This window comes from Pecten maximus, chromosome 4 (genome assembly GCF_902652985.1).
Source record: "Pecten maximus chromosome 4, xPecMax1.1, whole genome shotgun sequence".
NCBI lineage: Eukaryota > Metazoa > Mollusca > Bivalvia > Pectinida > Pectinidae > Pecten > Pecten maximus.
Window position 1 is genome coordinate 36,488,717 of NC_047018.1, and position 18,386 is coordinate 36,507,102.

Below are 18,386 nucleotides of genomic sequence, written 5' to 3' on the forward strand. Positions count from 1 at the left end.
GTTGGAGGAAGGGATGGCATACTACAGTGAAACCTGCCTTTACTGACACACTATGGGACCGAGACATGTGTCGGATATGACAGTATGTCGATAAAGTCAGTGTCAGTGGTCAGTAAAGTCAGATTTCACTGTATATTACAGGATGTCATTAAAGTCAGTGGTCAGTAAAGTCAGGTTTAACTGTATATTACAGGATGTCATTAAAGTCATGTGTCAGTAAAGACAGGTGTCCGTAAAGTCAGGTTTCAGTAAAGTCAGGTTTCACTGTATATTACAGGATGTCATTAAAGTCAGTGGTCGGTAAAGTCAGGTTTCACTGTACATTACAGGATGTCATTAAAGTCAGTGGTCAGTAAAGTCAGATTTCACTGTATATTACAGGATGTCGTTAGTCAGGTGTCAGTAAAGTCAGGTTTCACTGTATATTACAGGACATCTTCAAAGTCAGGTGTCAGTAAAGTCAGGTTTCACCGTATCTGATCTGTATCTGAACAACTGATCAACATCTGAGGACTTTCAGATAGGACTCATTTGTATATATCATTACCCAGGTACAAATAAATTGTAGTTCTGCAGTTCAATTTTTGATACATCAAGTTTTATAACAAAGTTAACATGTATTATTGAAGATCTATACATCTGTCCAGATTGTGAGACTTCCCACCACCAGCATACATAATTCATGGCTGACCCTATACCCCTAGTGAAGACCACATGTAAGGACAATTGGTGGGAGTTTACAGCCTGATCAGTGGGTGATGATGGATGTTATAGGCAGCACCAGGCCATTGGCCCCTCATATATGGTCTCTCATTCAAAGTACACACCACTGCACTTAATGAGATCGCTCTTTAAACTTACAGTAAAATATTTAAAAATCCTATTTCCTTTCACATATTCTAGAGGTAGCTTCTTAACATTTATACCCTAATTTTGATATCATTCACTACATGTATTTTAATTCATATTCATGGAAATATGTTATTTTTCAGATATTCTTCAAAAATTAAAAGAACCAATTTTGGGGAATGGTACATTAACTGTCTTGCTTTAACTGTCTTGCTTAAAGTTCCACTGTTATATTTATACCCATCCTCTCCCCTAGACAGTAGCAACCCCTTCTCCACACCCCTACCCCTTTTGTCCCAAGTCTGACACAGTTGTATTACCCCCTCCCAAACACCCCTACCCCATTCTGACACAGTTGTACTACCCCCTCCCCACCTACCGACCCCTTTGGTCCCAAGTCTTGTACTTCCAGACAGCTCTGTTAGCCCCAGGACTCACTGTTACACTAATCATGTGTAAGGATCTCAATTATTACCAGGAAATTGTTAATGCAATCTCAGGCTCTGTTGCTGCCCCCCCCCCCCCCCCCCCACTCCCTCACTATGGAGCTACCATCCTGGTTCTCAGGCCAGCTGTCCATATCTTATAATCCAGAGAATCTTCATCTTTTTATCTTCTTTAAACCATTTAATTAGCCCCTTTTTGCTATCCTTTCAACACTATGTAATGTAAATATCACAAAACTGATCAGCATTATGTTACTACAATGTATTACTTATTGATGTATCCAGGGTTTTTTAACAGAGATGGGATGGGGGTAGGGTACAGGAAAAAGCGAGGTGGGGGTATGTGATGTTCCTGTACATATATATATATATATATATATATATATATATAATGAAGCTTGGGTATACAATTATAGCAGTCATATTAACTGCTTAGTGGTAAATTGTGAAAATGTAATATTTCCTAAAAAAAATGAGAAGATTTATCATATGTATTCATGGGAAACATCCTGTTTTTGGTTGAAAACACAGAAAACTATCGCTAAACACATCTATAGGACCAAGATTCATCCATAAATGACCTTAGCTAGGAAAATACCAACCAAGCAGTAAAGGTCAGGATGAGAGGTCAATGACCAGCTCTAAAAATAAGCTTTTCTTGTACACCGAAATCTCTGTCATGTTAATATAGGTACATTAAATTCCACACCTGCATTTAGCTATTCCATAAAACCTTCACTCAGCTGATTATAACATTTACAGTATAAATAATGTATAGAAATCAGTTATTCTACATTCCTTTTTCTGGAGGTCAAGTGCTGTCAAATCTATTAAGACATTTAATGTATTCAGAATTAAATGTTCGGGGCATACATACAGCTCTCCAAACCAAAATCACATACAACACGGATGTAGGTATTTTAACTATTAGTAACACCACATCGCCCTGCATGCTCAAATAGAAGCATTTAAAATTATTATATTAGTAAGGTATTGTACAGATGAGATATCTTCCTCAGAGAGTTACAGTAAAACTTTCTAAGACAAACAGGCTTGATATCACTTTCTGTTTATTATGAACTGAATGAAGACTCCAAATTTCACATAACCTCATATATTTTAAACCATATAACAAATTTCATGTATAACAAGCTATTCCCTCTTGTCCTGTGAAATTCATTTTACAAGTAGTTCAACTGTACATTAATCAGAATTTTTTCCGAAGACTTCTTGTGACCGATAATGGACCCCATTCCCAGCTGAAATCATTTCATATTTAAGCTAAATTCACAAAATTTGCAGGTTAGGTTCACCATTTTGATCCCAAAATGAGGCAAAAAGGGCCTAGCCCAAACCAGTGGAAAAAAAACCCTGATTTATGTCAAATCTATCTGATGTAAGGAACCTAGTATGTATTACCGGGGTAAACAAATGTATGTGTGTACTTAGATTATATGATTAATGATACTCACATGTACAGATAAGATAATGTAGCACAAAAAATGGTATTGTTGATAACTAATTCAATAAACAGGTGTATTTCTACAGCATATGATTCTTATTCTTAACTTTTTAATTAAAACATATCTATACCGTTTGTAAATATAAGTAATCAGTAAACACGGTGTGTACCATGGATATGACTGATACTGCAATCCTGCTGTATAGTCCAGCTTTACAGCTTTATCTATAACCCCACAACAATCCTAGCCCAATGGTCCTCAACAGGTGCCATACAAACCCATTATTCATCCAAATGAATTCATTCAAGAATACGAAAAAAGATGAATTATCTACAAAAAAAAAGCAAGTTCATAAATATGTTTCAAAACTTTTCCCTCTAAACCAGAAAATTTCTAATAAGTAAGATAGTATCGATGTTTGACAAATACTAAATTGTAAAACTACTTTGACCTTGGCCTTGAAACCCTTTGAGGCTTATTTATGTAGTATCATAAAAAAATAATGTCACAAAATGAAAATTCTAGAGTTTGGTTTGGTTTATTTTTGTTTAATGTCCTATTAACAGCCAGGGTCGTTTAAGGGCGTGCCAGGTTTTGGAATTCTAGAGTGATGCTGATGATATGCTATAAGTGGGAAATGGTGACCTTTGAACCCTGAAATACAAGACTACCTTACATTGTATGTAGTTTGATCGAAATCGCAAAGGAAATGAGGTTGATAGAGTGATAATGATTTTAGACTGGAGAAATTGGGATACGAGGCCACCCCACATATTTTGGTATTATAATATGACCCCATATAATGTGCGAGCATATAGATATTAGTTAACTTCTACTGCAATATCTCAACTCCCTCAAACCAATATAGACATTGAATTTGGACCTGAGCTTTTTTTAATTTTCCCTATCAATACTGGACTTTCGTGAAGTGCAAAAATTTCAAATTTGAAGACGGTATAATGTGTCTAACAAGGAACTCAGCTTGCCAAACGGGTGGAGGAAAGCCCGCTACATACATACATACACACACGATTCCTCCTTGCCTTTCCTTTTTAAAACTAAGTTTACAATGCTACTCATATTATTCCCAGTGTCAGCTAGCCAGACATTGCTGACAATTAAAAACAGACATTTTCATTTAACTTTGGGATGTTTCTTTTAAATTCAATTATGGACAGATTCACTTTTCCTTCAGCAGACACCATGAAAAAACATGCTTCTTCAGCAAAGTTCTGTAGTTGGAAAATCGAAAAACTTGAGATGTCTGATTAAGTTGGCACATGAATATATTCATGTTGCAACCATCAAGATCCCATTTCAAAGAATAACATGTATTTTCTTAATTTATATCAACACCTGAGCTATAGTTTTTTCAGTATGCATACATAGAGAGTGAGAAAAGGAATGAGTATCAAATTCAAAGATAAGAAAATATTTAGATTCAGTCTTTAAAATTTACAACAGTAAACCATATGACCTTGACCTCTGACCTTTCCAAAACTGACATCATCAATATCCCGAAGAAATGGAGCAAAAAAAAAAAGTTCCAAATTTTCTAATGAAAGAAAATGTAATGCCTGGTTGAAAATAAATGATAAACCATGAAATGGTAAAGATTAAAGACCAAACACCTCATATTAATAAATTTGCATGCTGTTTAAAGTTCTAAAATTTCTCCTAGTCATACTAGAAAAGCTTTCTTCAACAGTCTGGTGAGGCATTTACAGGTAAAACATATTATACATTGTACCAAATGTAAATTTGTTTTCCGCCAAGAACTGGTGCTCCAGCCTATATAAAGAACATAAAGTGTGATTTCACCACACACTGGCTAAATAATACCTTGCTCAAATATCCAAGATAAAATCTTATTAGGTCAACACTCGAGTTATAAAAGTCAAATTCCGTCGTTTTTAATATGTACGTTTAATATTTAATATCGCGTTGCAGAATGGGTGGCCATCTCTCAGCTATCTATTAAATTAAAGCTCCCTCGAGTTTTATTCTATTAGACAATATCACAATCAGTACATGTCTGATAATTAATGATAAATTTGAAGTTTTACAAGGACGGCAAATGTGTCTACCTAATCTGGATCAATATTTAACTAGATACGCGAGATATTAATCGCCTGTGATGACATAATGTCGCTCGCCTGTGTTAAAACTCTAATCAACAGGTGGAAACAGGTGTTATAAGCAATGTCAACTGTCCCGTTCTGGAATCTGACATGTGCTCACAAATATAGTAAATATTGTCACCCGTCTATTTTTAAAACATGAACAGCTGACGGTATTCAAAATGCATGAATAAGCTGCAATGAACGGATAATCTTTAAATCGCACAGGGTGAGGTTTTTCAACAGGTGTTTTAGATATGTCGTCGGCAGTTGACAAACTTTTCCTTACCTTGACAGTTTGACGGGGTGACAATCCATCCCGCTAGAGGAATTAGGAAAATCACACAAACTTTGATATCCATTTTCGGTCCCTGTAAGCACTATTTGGACCATGGGTACATCCCTCTGATTCCAACTTGCTCCGCAAGCCTTACAAGCAGACGCTACTTTCCGCCGAAATTCTAAGCACCCCATATAGGCCTACACACTGGCCGAAAGGTGCGCTATAGTCTGTTTCAATATTTGTGTATCGTAGGCCGGAACGACCCACACATGTAACAGAGCACAGACGCGAATATATTTGAAACTTTCAACACAGGAACCTGCCTTTACCGGATTATGTGTGCACACATTAGTTCGTATAAAAAGAAGGTATCGGATATATAATGTATGAAATGTTATCCAAACCGGTCTGGTAGATCTGAAGGGAAAAGGAGATGTTTTGCCAGACTTGAATTTCAGTATACAAATTTAGCTGTGTCATATGAAGTTTCAACTATACTTGCACGAAATTGTCCATTTATGTAAAAATAATCTCAATAGGTAATTAATAATCGTTAACTTTGTAAGCACATCCTACTATTATGTGTAAATGTGTACATGTTGTACCGGCTCAGGAGAAGATTTATTTAGGCTCTGCCTCTTGTCTAATCCTTTGTTAACTCAATAACAATTTATTGAAACCAAACAGCTTTAACTGCTCACGTTATGGACTAAGTCGTATAACATGTACACAAAATTAACTGCTCCTATGGACACGTTAAGTGTCACGTTGTCATTTTATAAGATTAACTTCCTAACATTATATCACTGATTATAGATGTACAAAAGTATTAGTTATTTAGACTTTTGGTAGGTAACATGGTCTCATATTATATGTCTGGGCTTCAAACAACATATTTATCATACTGCAAAGCTGTAAATGAAAACTAATTAAATCAAATAACACATTTTAAAACAATTATTGAAATTCTGCAGAAATGTCGCGAACGGCATGTGGCAAGTGAACCGCACAGATTCCGCCATTGCAGTGGGATTTATTTCTCTTTTTACGCAACTTTATATCACCCGTGAAAAACAAGCAAAATAATAATAATAATAAAAGTAAAAAAATGAATTAATGAATAAATAAATAAACATAAATAAATAAAGACCTGTATGAAAATAAAGTTCGGGGTATGTTGCGACGTTGGTATCTACGGCCGCCGTGTTTGATAAGACAATATAGTTCCGGTGAATCTACGTAAAGACACCAGTATTGTTAACAAAATTAAAAGAAACAACTCAACATTTTTGTTTTATTATACCTTTAACATTTTTAATTAATTGAGATATTCACAATCCACGTGGAATTTCCGTCTCAGATTAATTATGGTTGTCAAGCACAGCGTGTATTGACACAGATTTAGAAGTGATGTGGTAAAATGTTCTGTTGGAACTGCACGCTTCAGCCGTTTGTTGTGGAGAAGTTAAAAATGTACTAATTTCCGCAATATTCAGTTTAGTTTTTGACAAAATATTCAATTGACATTAGCTTTGTGTGCAGATCTCATCGGGTAACAGGAGAAAACGCTAAAATTGCGTTGATCAGTCCATTCAAAGTGACGTTCTGGTTACGTTACAAATAAACGACGTCATGATTATGGTACCGATTCCCGCGCTTATTAATCCGCCGAGCCTTTTTTCACTGCGTATACGCTAATTTATTCACATTCAGAGTTTACTAAGCTGACGAAGGGAGAGATGTAAATATTTGACGATATTACCATACCGTTTTTATCGTCAACAAGCCGAACAAGGATTATACACAATTATCATTCTATAAAATACATTCGTATGTATAACTTCACTTAAAGTTGTTCTTTAAGTCCCCAGTGGTATCTAAATAGGGATTTCCTGTTATGTTGTTGATATAATCATAAAATGTACACTCGCGAAAATAGTATTGTTTGGCGAGGTTTATTTTAATCTGTGATCTGAAGTACACACGTTAAAAACTAATCCGTGTTAATGTATCATGTAGAGGGAGAGAGAGAGAGAGAGAGAGAATTTAAAGCATTCCGTTTTATAGGAATCTAACTAAGATACTGGGTAATATAGATACAGATCGGCCGCAGAACAAAGGGTTAAATTCAATGTGCAGCATGAATATGATGAATACATCTATATCCGCACGCAGGCTTGCTGAGTAAAATGCTGACGTACATTATACAGGATGTCTATTGCTTGAGTTGACTATTTTAATATATAATGAAAAAAAATGATGATAATGTCGACATTTCATGACCGCATAACAACTTACTCTCAACATTCGAACTGTGAATTGTGGTGTAGCCGCTGTAGGCTTTCAAGAGTTATCTCCCTTTATATACAATTTAAAATGGCTTTTCCTGATACCATGTAAAATATTCACTGAAATTTGTTGTAATTGTATTGTCGCTGTATCATAAGTGCCAATAACACAATGCAGACTTGTGTTGACCCAATATATAATTAATTCTTGGTTTTACAATGTTTGCTCTCCCTATTAAACGGGCATATTTTAGTTTATTTTATTTCACGTCCTATTAACCACAGAGACTTGAGAATTAGTTACAGTCTACATGTATTTGAACCTCCCCTAGTGTGTATCACAGGGACCTGAGAATTAGTTACAGTCTACATGTATTTGGACCTCCCCTAGTGTGTATAGCACGGGGACCTGATAATTAGTTACAGTCTACATGCATTTGGACCTCCCCTAGTGTGTATAGCACATTTTCAGACGTTTTGGATGGCGATATTAAAATTCGGTAAAAATGATACCCCGGTAATGAACAATGAACACCGGGGTATCATTTTTACCGAATATTAATCCAGCCCTCCAAAACGTCTGAAAATGTGCAATACACACTAGGGGAGGTCCAAATACAAAAAGATCGCTCATACTATTCATTTTATAAATCAATTTATATAATTTAACACACGTCACTTGAAGTCATAGGACCTACGATATTCAGGGAAATGAATATCAAGTCAATAAAGGAATTTTTAAAAATGCCTTACAATGTCGTGTTTCCGTCATAATGGTAGTTACAGATATATTGACAATTGTTCCGGCATCTCATTAGTATCATGTTATAGTACCGATATTGATTATCTACCGTTTTTTCAACATTATGCCAAAAAATGCATTTTTCGCGACATATTCAAGGTGAAAGTTTATACGGATCCGATGACTTACTAGCGCCAAAGGGAGATAACTCGAGTAAACCAGTAGATTATTTCAAAATGGCCCGACTTCTGTAGTCGTGAGATTTGTTTAAGATTAATATGCGTCTTGTTTTGTTGTTGTTGTTGTGTTTTGCTTTTTGTTTGTTTTTGCTGTTTTATCTTTTATTTTTGTTTAAGATTAATATGCGTCTTGTTTTGTTGTTGTTGTTGTGTTTTGCTTTTTGTTTGTTTTTGCTGTTTTATCTTTTATTTTTTGTAGAAAAAACCCATCCGTAACTAATATCTCCTCTAAGTTTTTTTTATCTGACCTACATGTAATGTATACGTATGTAGGCTTATGCACTAATTGGCTTAAAACCTTACAGAGCATCATATAGTAGCTAAAAATCTTATAGAACACCATATAGTAGCTAAATACCTTATAGAACACCATACCGTGGTAAAATACCTTTTAGAACACCATACTTTTGCTAAATACTTAATAGAACACAATAAGGTAGCTTAATCATTAGACATTGTAGAACACCATATAGTTGCTTAATAACTTTTAGAACACAATACTGTAGCTAAATACATTAGGGAACAACATACCGTGGTAAAATACCTCATTGAACATCAGATAGTTGCTAAATACATGATAGAACACCATGCTGTGACTAAATACCTTATAGAACACCATACCGTGACTAAATACCTTATAGAACACCATACCGTGACTAAATACATAATAGAACACCATACCGTGACTAAATACCTGATAGAACACCATACCGTGACTAAATACCTGATAGAACACCATACCGTGACTAAATACCTGATAGAACACCATACCGTGACTAAATACCTTATAGAACATCATACCGTGACTAAATACCTTATAGAACACCATACCGTGACTAAATACCTTATAGAACACCATACCGTGACTAAATACCTTATAGAACATCATACCGTGGCTAAATACCTTATAGAACACCATACCGTGACTAAATACCCTATAGAACACCATACGGTGACTAAATACCTTATAGAACACCATACCGTGACTAAATACCTTATAGAACACTATACCGTGACTAAATACATGATAGAACACCATACCGTGACTAAATACCTTATAGAACACCATACCGTGACTAAATACCCCTACTGAACACCATAACGCGGCTGCATGAATAGCCTTATCGAATCACCATACAACGCGGCTGAAATACCTTATAGAACACCATACCCTGTGACTACATACCTTATATAACACTATACTGTGGCTAAATACCTATAGACATCATAACCATGGCTAAATACCTTATAGAACATCATACCGTGACTAAATACCTTATAGAACATCATACCGTGACTACATACCTTATAGAAAAACTCATACCGTGGCTAAATACCTTATCGTAACATCACATCCGTGACTAAATACCTTATAGGAAACATCACTACCGTGACTAAATACCTTTATCGAAACACCAATAACGTGACTAAATACCTTATAGACCATACATACGTGGCTAAATACCTAATAGAACACCATACCGTGACTAAATACCTTATAGAACACCATCCCGGTGACTAAAGACCTATAGAACACCCATACCGTGACTAAATACCTTATAGAACACCATACCGTGACTAAATACCTTTATGAACACCATAACGCGTGGCTAAATACCTTTAAGAACATCATACAATGGGCTAAATACCTTATAGAAACACCATACCGTGGCAAATACCTTATGGAACACCATACCGTGCCTAAATACCTATAGAACACCATTACGCGCTGAAATACCTTATAGAACACCATACCGTGACTAAATACCTTATAGAACACTATACTGTGGCTAAATACCTTATAGAACATCATACCATGGCTAAATACCTTATAGAACATCATACCGTGACTAAATACCTTATAGAACATCATACCGTGACTAAATACCTTATAGAACATCATACCGTGGCTAAATACCTTATAGAACATCACACCGTGACTAAATACCTTATAGAACATCATACCGTGACTAAATACCTTATAGAACACCATACCGTGACTAAATACCTTATAGAACATCATACCGTGGCTAAATACCTAATAGAACACCATACCGTGACTAAATACCTTATAGAACACCATACCGTGACTAAATACCTTATAGAACACCATACCGTGACTAAATACCTTATAGAACACCATACCGTGACTAAATACCTTATAGAACACCATACCGTGGCTAAATACCTTATAGAACATCATACCATGGCTAAATACCTTATAGAACACCATACCGTGGCTAAATACCTTATGGAACACCATACCGTGACTAAATACCTTATAGAACATCATACCGTGGCTAAATACCTTATAGAACACCATACCGTGGCTAAATACCTTATAGAACACCATACCGTGGCTAAATACCTTATAGAACACCATACCGTGGCTAAATACCTTATAGAACACCATACCGTGACTAAATACCTTATAGAACACCATACCGTGGCTAAATACCTTATATAACACCATACCGTGACTAAATACCTTATAGAACATCATACCGTGACTAAATACCTTATAGAACACCATACCGTGACTAAATACCTTATAGAACACCATACCGTGACTAAATACCTTATAGAACACCATACCGTGACTAAATACCTTATAGAACACCATACCGTGACTAAATACCTTATAGAACATCATACCGTGGCTAAATACCTTATAGAACACCATACCGTGACTAAATACCCTATAGAACACCATACGGTGACTAAATACCTTATAGAACACCATACCGTGACTAAATACCTTATAGAACACTATACCGTGACTAAATACATGATAGAACACCATACCGTGACTAAATACCTTATAGAACACCATACCGTGACTAAATACCCTATAGAACACCATAACGCGGCTGAATACCTTATAGAACACCATAACGCGGCTGAATACCTTATAGAACACCATACCGTGACTAAATACCTTATAGAACACTATACTGTGGCTAAATACCTTATACAACATCATACCATGGTTAAATACCTTATAGAACATCATACCGTGACTAAATACCTTATAGAACATCATACCGTGACTAAATACCTTATAGAACATCATACCGTGGCTAAATACCTTATAGAACATCACACCGTGACTAAATACCTTATAGAACACCATACCGTGACTAAATACCTTATAGAACATCATACCGTGGCTAAATACCTTATAGAACACCATACCGTGACTAAATACCTTATAGAACACCATACCGTGACTAAATACCTTATAGAACACCATACCGTGACTAAATACCTTATAGAACACCATACCGTGACTAAATACCTTATAGAACACCATACCGTGGCTAAATACCTTATAGAACATCATACCATGGCTAAATACCTTATAGAACACCATACCGTGGCTAAATACCTTATGGAACACCATACCGTGACTAAATACCTTATATAACACCATACCGTGGCTAAATACCTTATAGAACACCATACCATGACTAAATACCTTATAGAACACCATACTGTGGCTAAATACCTTATAGAACACCATGCTGTGACTAAATACCTTATAGAACACCATACCGTGACTACATACCTTATAGAACACCATACCGTGACTAAATACATTATAGAACATCATACCGTGACTAAATACCTTATAGAACACCATACCGTGACTAAATACATTATAGAACACCATACTGTGGCTAAATACCTTATAGAACATCATACCGTGGCTAAATACCTTATAGAACACCATACCGTGGCTAAATACCTTATAGAACACCATACCGTGGCTAAATACCTTATAGAACACCATACCGTGACTAAATACCTTATAGAACACCATACCGTGGCTAAATACCTTATAGAACACCATACCGTGACTAAATACCTTATAGAACACCATACCGTGGCTAAATACCTTATAGAACACCATACTGTGACTAAATACCTTATAGAACATCATACCGTGACTAAATACCTTATAGAACACCATACCGTGGCTAAATACCTTATATAACACCATACCGTGACTAAATACCTTATAGAACATCATACCGTGACTAAATACCTTATAGAACATCATACCGTGACTAAATACCTTATAGAACATCATACCGTGGCTAAATACATTATAGAGCATCATACCGTGACTAAATACCTTATAGAACACCATACCGTGGCTAAATACCTTATAGAACACCATATCATGACTAAATACCTTATAGAACACCATACTGTGGCTAAATACCTTATAGAACACCATACCGTGACTAAATACCTTATAGAACATCATACCGTGACTAAATACCTTATAGAACACCATACTGTGACTAAATACCTTATAGAACACCATACCGTGGCTAAATACCTTATAGAACACCATACCGTGGCTTAATACCATATAGAACACCATACTGTGACTAAATACCTTATAGAACACCATACCGTGACTAAATACCTGATAGAACACCATGCTGTGACTAAATACCTTATAGAACACCATACCGTGACTAAATACCTTATAGAACACCATACTGTGACTAAATACCTTATAGAACACCATACCGTGACTAAATACCTTATAGAACACCATACCGTGACTAAATACCTTATAGAACACCATACCGTGACTAAATACCTTATAGAACACCATACCGTGACTAAATACCTTATAGAACACCATACCGTGGCTAAATACCTTATAGAACATCATACCGTGGCTAAATACCTTATAGAACACCATACCGTGGCTAAATACCTTATGGAACACCATACCGTGACTAAATACCTTATAGAACACCATACCGTGGCTAAATACCTTATAGAACACCATACCATGACTAAATACCTTATAGAACACCATACTGTGGCTAAATACCTTATAGAACACCATACTGTGACTAAATACCTTATAGAACACCATACCGTGACGACATACCTTATAGAACACCATACCGTGACTAAATACATTATAGAACATCATACCGTGACTAAATACCTTATAGAACACCATACTGTGGCTAAATACCTTATAGAACATCATACCGTGGCTAAATACCTTATAGAACACCATACCGTGGCTAAATACCTTATAGAACACCATACCGTGGCTAAATACCTTATAGAACACCATACCGTGACTAAATACCTTATAGAACACCATACCGTGGCTAAATACCTTATAGAACACCATACCGTGACTAAATACCTTATAGAACACCATACCGTGGCTAAATACCTTATAGAACAACATACTGTGACTAAATACCTTATAGAACATCATACCGTGACTAAATACCTTATAGAACACCATACCGTGGCTAAATACCTTATATAACACCATACCGTGACTAAATACCTTATAGAACATCATACCGTGACTAAATACCTTATAGAACATCATACCGTGGCTAAATACATTATAGAGCATCATACCGTGACTAAATACCTTATAGAACACCATACCGTGGCTAAATACCTTATAGAACACCATATCATGACTAAATACCTTATAGAACACCATACTGTGGCTAAATACCTTATAGAACACCATACCGTGACTAAATACCTTATAGAACATCATACCGTGACTAAATACCTTATAGAACACCATACTGTGACTAAATACCTTATAGAACACCATACCGTGGCTAAATACCTTATAGAACACCATACCGTGGCTAAATACCTTATAGAACACCATACCATGACTAAATACCTTATAGAACACCATACTGTGGCTAAATACCTTATAGAACACCATACTGTGACTAAATACCTTATAGAACACCATACCGTGACGACATACCTTATAGAACACCATACCGTGACTAAATACATTATAGAACATCATACCGTGACTAAATACCTTATAGAACACCATACCGTGACTAAATACATTATAGAACACCATACTGTGGCTAAATACCTTATAGAACATCATACCGTGGCTTAATACCTTATAGAACACCATACCGTGGCTAAATACCTTATAGAACACCATACCGTGGCTAAATACCTTATAGAACACCATACCGTGACTAAATACCTTATAGAACACCATACCGTGGCTAAATACCTTATAGAACACCATACTGTGACTAAATACCTTATAGAACATCATACCGTGACTAAATACCTTATAGAACACCATACCGTGGCTAAATACCTTATATAACACCATACCGTGACTAAATACCTTATAGAACATCATACCGTGACTAAATACCTTATAGAACATCATACCGTGACTAAATACCTTATAGAACATCATACCGTGGCTAAATACATTATAGAGCATCATACCATGACTAAATACCTTATAGAACACCATACCGTGGCTAAATACCTTATAGAACACCATATCATGACTTAATACCTTATAGAACACCATACTGTGGCTAAATACCTTATAGAACACCATACCGTGACTAAATACCTTATAGAACATCATACCGTGACTAAATACCTTATAGAACACCATACTGTGACTAAATACCTTATAGAACACCATACCGTGGCTAAATACCTTATAGAACACCATACCGTGGCTTAATACCATATAGAACACCATACTGTGACTAAATACCTTATAGAACACCATACCGTGATTAAATACCTGATAGAACACCATGCTGTGACTAAATACCTTATAGAACACCATACTGTGACTAAATACCTTATAGAACACCATACCGTGACTAAATACCTGATAGAACATCATGCTGTGACTAAATACCTTATAGAACACCATACCGTGACTAAACACCTTATAGAACACCATACCGTGACTAAATACCTTACATAACACCATACCGTGACTAAATACCTTATAGAACACCATACTGTGACTAAATACCTTATAGAACACCATACCGTGGCTAAATACCTTATAGAACACCATACCGTGGCTTAATACCATATAGAACACCATACTGTGACTAAATACCTTATAGAACACCATACCGTGACTAAATACCTGATAGAACACCATGCTGTGACTAAATACCTTATAGAACACCATACCGTGACTAAATACCTTATAGAACACCATACTGTGACTAAATACCTTATAGAACACCATACCGTGACTAAATACCTTATAGAACACCATACCGTGACTAAATACCTTATAGAACACCATACCGTGACTAAATACCTTATAGAACACCATACCGTGACTAAATACCTTATAGAACACCATACCGTGGCTAAATACCTTATAGAACATCATACCGTGGCTAAATACCTTATAGAACACCATACCGTGGCTAAATACCTTATAGAACACCATACCGTGACTAAATACCTTATAGAACACCATACCGTGGCTAAATACCTTATAGAACACCATACCATGACTAAATACCTTATAGAACACCATACTGTGGCTAAATACCTTATAGAACACCATACTGTGACTAAATACCTTATAGAACACCATACCGTGACGACATACCTTATAGAACACCATACCGTGACTAAATACATTATAGAACATCATACCGTGACTAAATACCTTATAGAACACCATACTGTGGCTAAATACCTTATAGAACATCATACCGTGGCTAAATACCTTATAGAACACCATACCGTGGCTAAATACCTTATAGAACACCATACCGTGGCTAAATACCTTATAGAACACCATACCGTGACTAAATACCTTATAGAACACCATACCGTGGCTAAATACCTTATAGAACACCATACCGTGACTAAATACCTTATAGAACACCATACCGTGGCTAAATACCTTATAGAACAACATACTGTGACTAAATACCTTATAGAACATCATACCGTGACTAAATACCTTATAGAACACCATACCGTGGCTAAATACCTTATATAACACCATACCGTGACTAAATACCTTATAGAACATCATACCGTGACTAAATACCTTATAGAACATCATACCGTGGCTAAATACATTATAGAGCATCATACCGTGACTAAATACCTTATAGAACACCATACCGTGGCTAAATACCTTATAGAACACCATATCATGACTAAATACCTTATAGAACACCATACTGTGGCTAAATACCTTATAGAACACCATACCGTGACTAAATATCTTATAGAACATCATACCGTGACTAAATACCTTATAGAACACCATACTGTGACTAAATACCTTATAGAACACCATACCGTGGCTAAATACCTTATAGAACACCATACCGTGGCTAAATACCTTATAGAACACCATACCATGACTAAATACCTTATAGAACACCATACTGTGGCTAAATACCTTATAGAACACCATACTGTGACTAAATACCTTATAGAACACCATACCGTGACGACATACCTTATAGAACACCATACCGTGACTAAATACATTATAGAACATCATACCGTGACTAAATACCTTATAGAACACCATACCGTGACTAAATACATTATAGAACACCATACTGTGGCTAAATACCTTATAGAACATCATACCGTGGCTTAATACCTTATAGAACACCATACCGTGGCTAAATACCTTATAGAACACCATACCGTGGCTAAATACCTTATAGAACACCATACCGTGACTAAATACCTTATAGAACACCATACCGTGGCTAAATACCTTATAGAACACCATACTGTGACTAAATACCTTATAGAACATCATACCGTGACTAAATACCTTATAGAACACCATACCGTGGCTAAATACCTTATATAACACCATACCGTGACTAAATACCTTATAGAACATCATACCGTGACTAAATACCTTATAGAACATCATACCGTGACTAAATACCTTATAGAACATCATACCGTGGCTAAATACATTATAGAGCATCATACCGTGACTAAATACCTTATAGAACACCATACCGTGGCTAAATACCTTATAGAACACCATATCATGACTTAATACCTTATAGAACACCATACTGTGGCTAAATACCTTATAGAACACCATACCGTGACTAAATACCTTATAGAACATCATACCGTGACTAAATACCTTATAGAACATCATACCGTGACTAAATACCTTATAGAACACCATACTGTGACTAAATACCTTATAGAACACCATACCGTGGCTAAATACCTTATAGAACACCATACCGTGGCTTAATACCATATAGAACACCATACTGTGACTAAATACCTTATAGAACACCATACCGTGATTAAATACCTGATAGAACACCATGCTGTGACTAAATACCTTATAGAACACCATACTGTGACTAAATACCTTATAGAACACCATACCGTGACTAAATACCTGATAGAACATCATGCTGTGACTAAATACCTTATAGAACACCATACCGTGACTAAACACCTTATAGAACACCATACCGTGACTAAATACCTTACATAACACCATACCGTGACTAAATACTTTATAGAACACCATACCGTGACTATATACCTTATAGAACACTATACCGTGACTAAATACCTTATAGAACACCATACCGTGACTAAATACCTTATAGAACACCATACCGTGACTAAATACCTTATATAACACCATACCGTGACTAAATACCTTATAGAACACCATACTGTGGCTTAATACCTTATAGAACATCATACCGTGACTAAATACCTTATAGAACATCATACCGTGGCTCAATACCTTATAGAACATCATACCGTGACTAAATGCCCTAAAGAACAACATTATGTAGTCAAATACTATGTAGAACACCGAACCGAGGCTAAATTCTGAAAGAATACAATACGTGGCTATTTACCTTATGGATCACCATACCCTGACTAACCATATTGTAGAGCATATTGTGTCTCTCGATTTTGCTATCGCTATTTGAATGGTTTAGAGTCTTTTCAAGGAGACAACTTTTATTCGAATTTTCATTCACATGCCGCTATGCGTCATTTCAGGAATTTATTTTTTTATATAGATGTGAAATGCCTATTAATGCGCATATTTTAAAACAAGAACTGTGTGAAAACAGAGTTATACCCGCCTATTG

The 18,386-nt window shown here is 35.8% G+C and overlaps 1 protein-coding gene across 3 annotated transcripts in view; it reads right to left on the minus strand.

Annotated features, from left to right (window-relative positions):
• LOC117325982 (laminin subunit alpha-2-like) overlaps positions 1 to 5,353 on the minus strand; it is a 129,152-nt gene extending 123,799 nt beyond the window's left edge. For all 3 annotated transcript variants that reach the window (XR_004532402.1, XM_033882532.1, XM_033882530.1), the window contains exon 1: positions 5,168 to 5,353. Coding sequence is in view for 2 of the 3 variants with exons in the window: in XM_033882532.1 (XP_033738423.1) it covers positions 5,168 to 5,240 (73 nt within the window). In the remaining variant the exon portion in view is untranslated. The remainder of the gene's footprint in view (positions 1 to 5,167) is intronic.
• Positions 5,354 to 18,386: the final 13,033 nt, after the last annotated feature.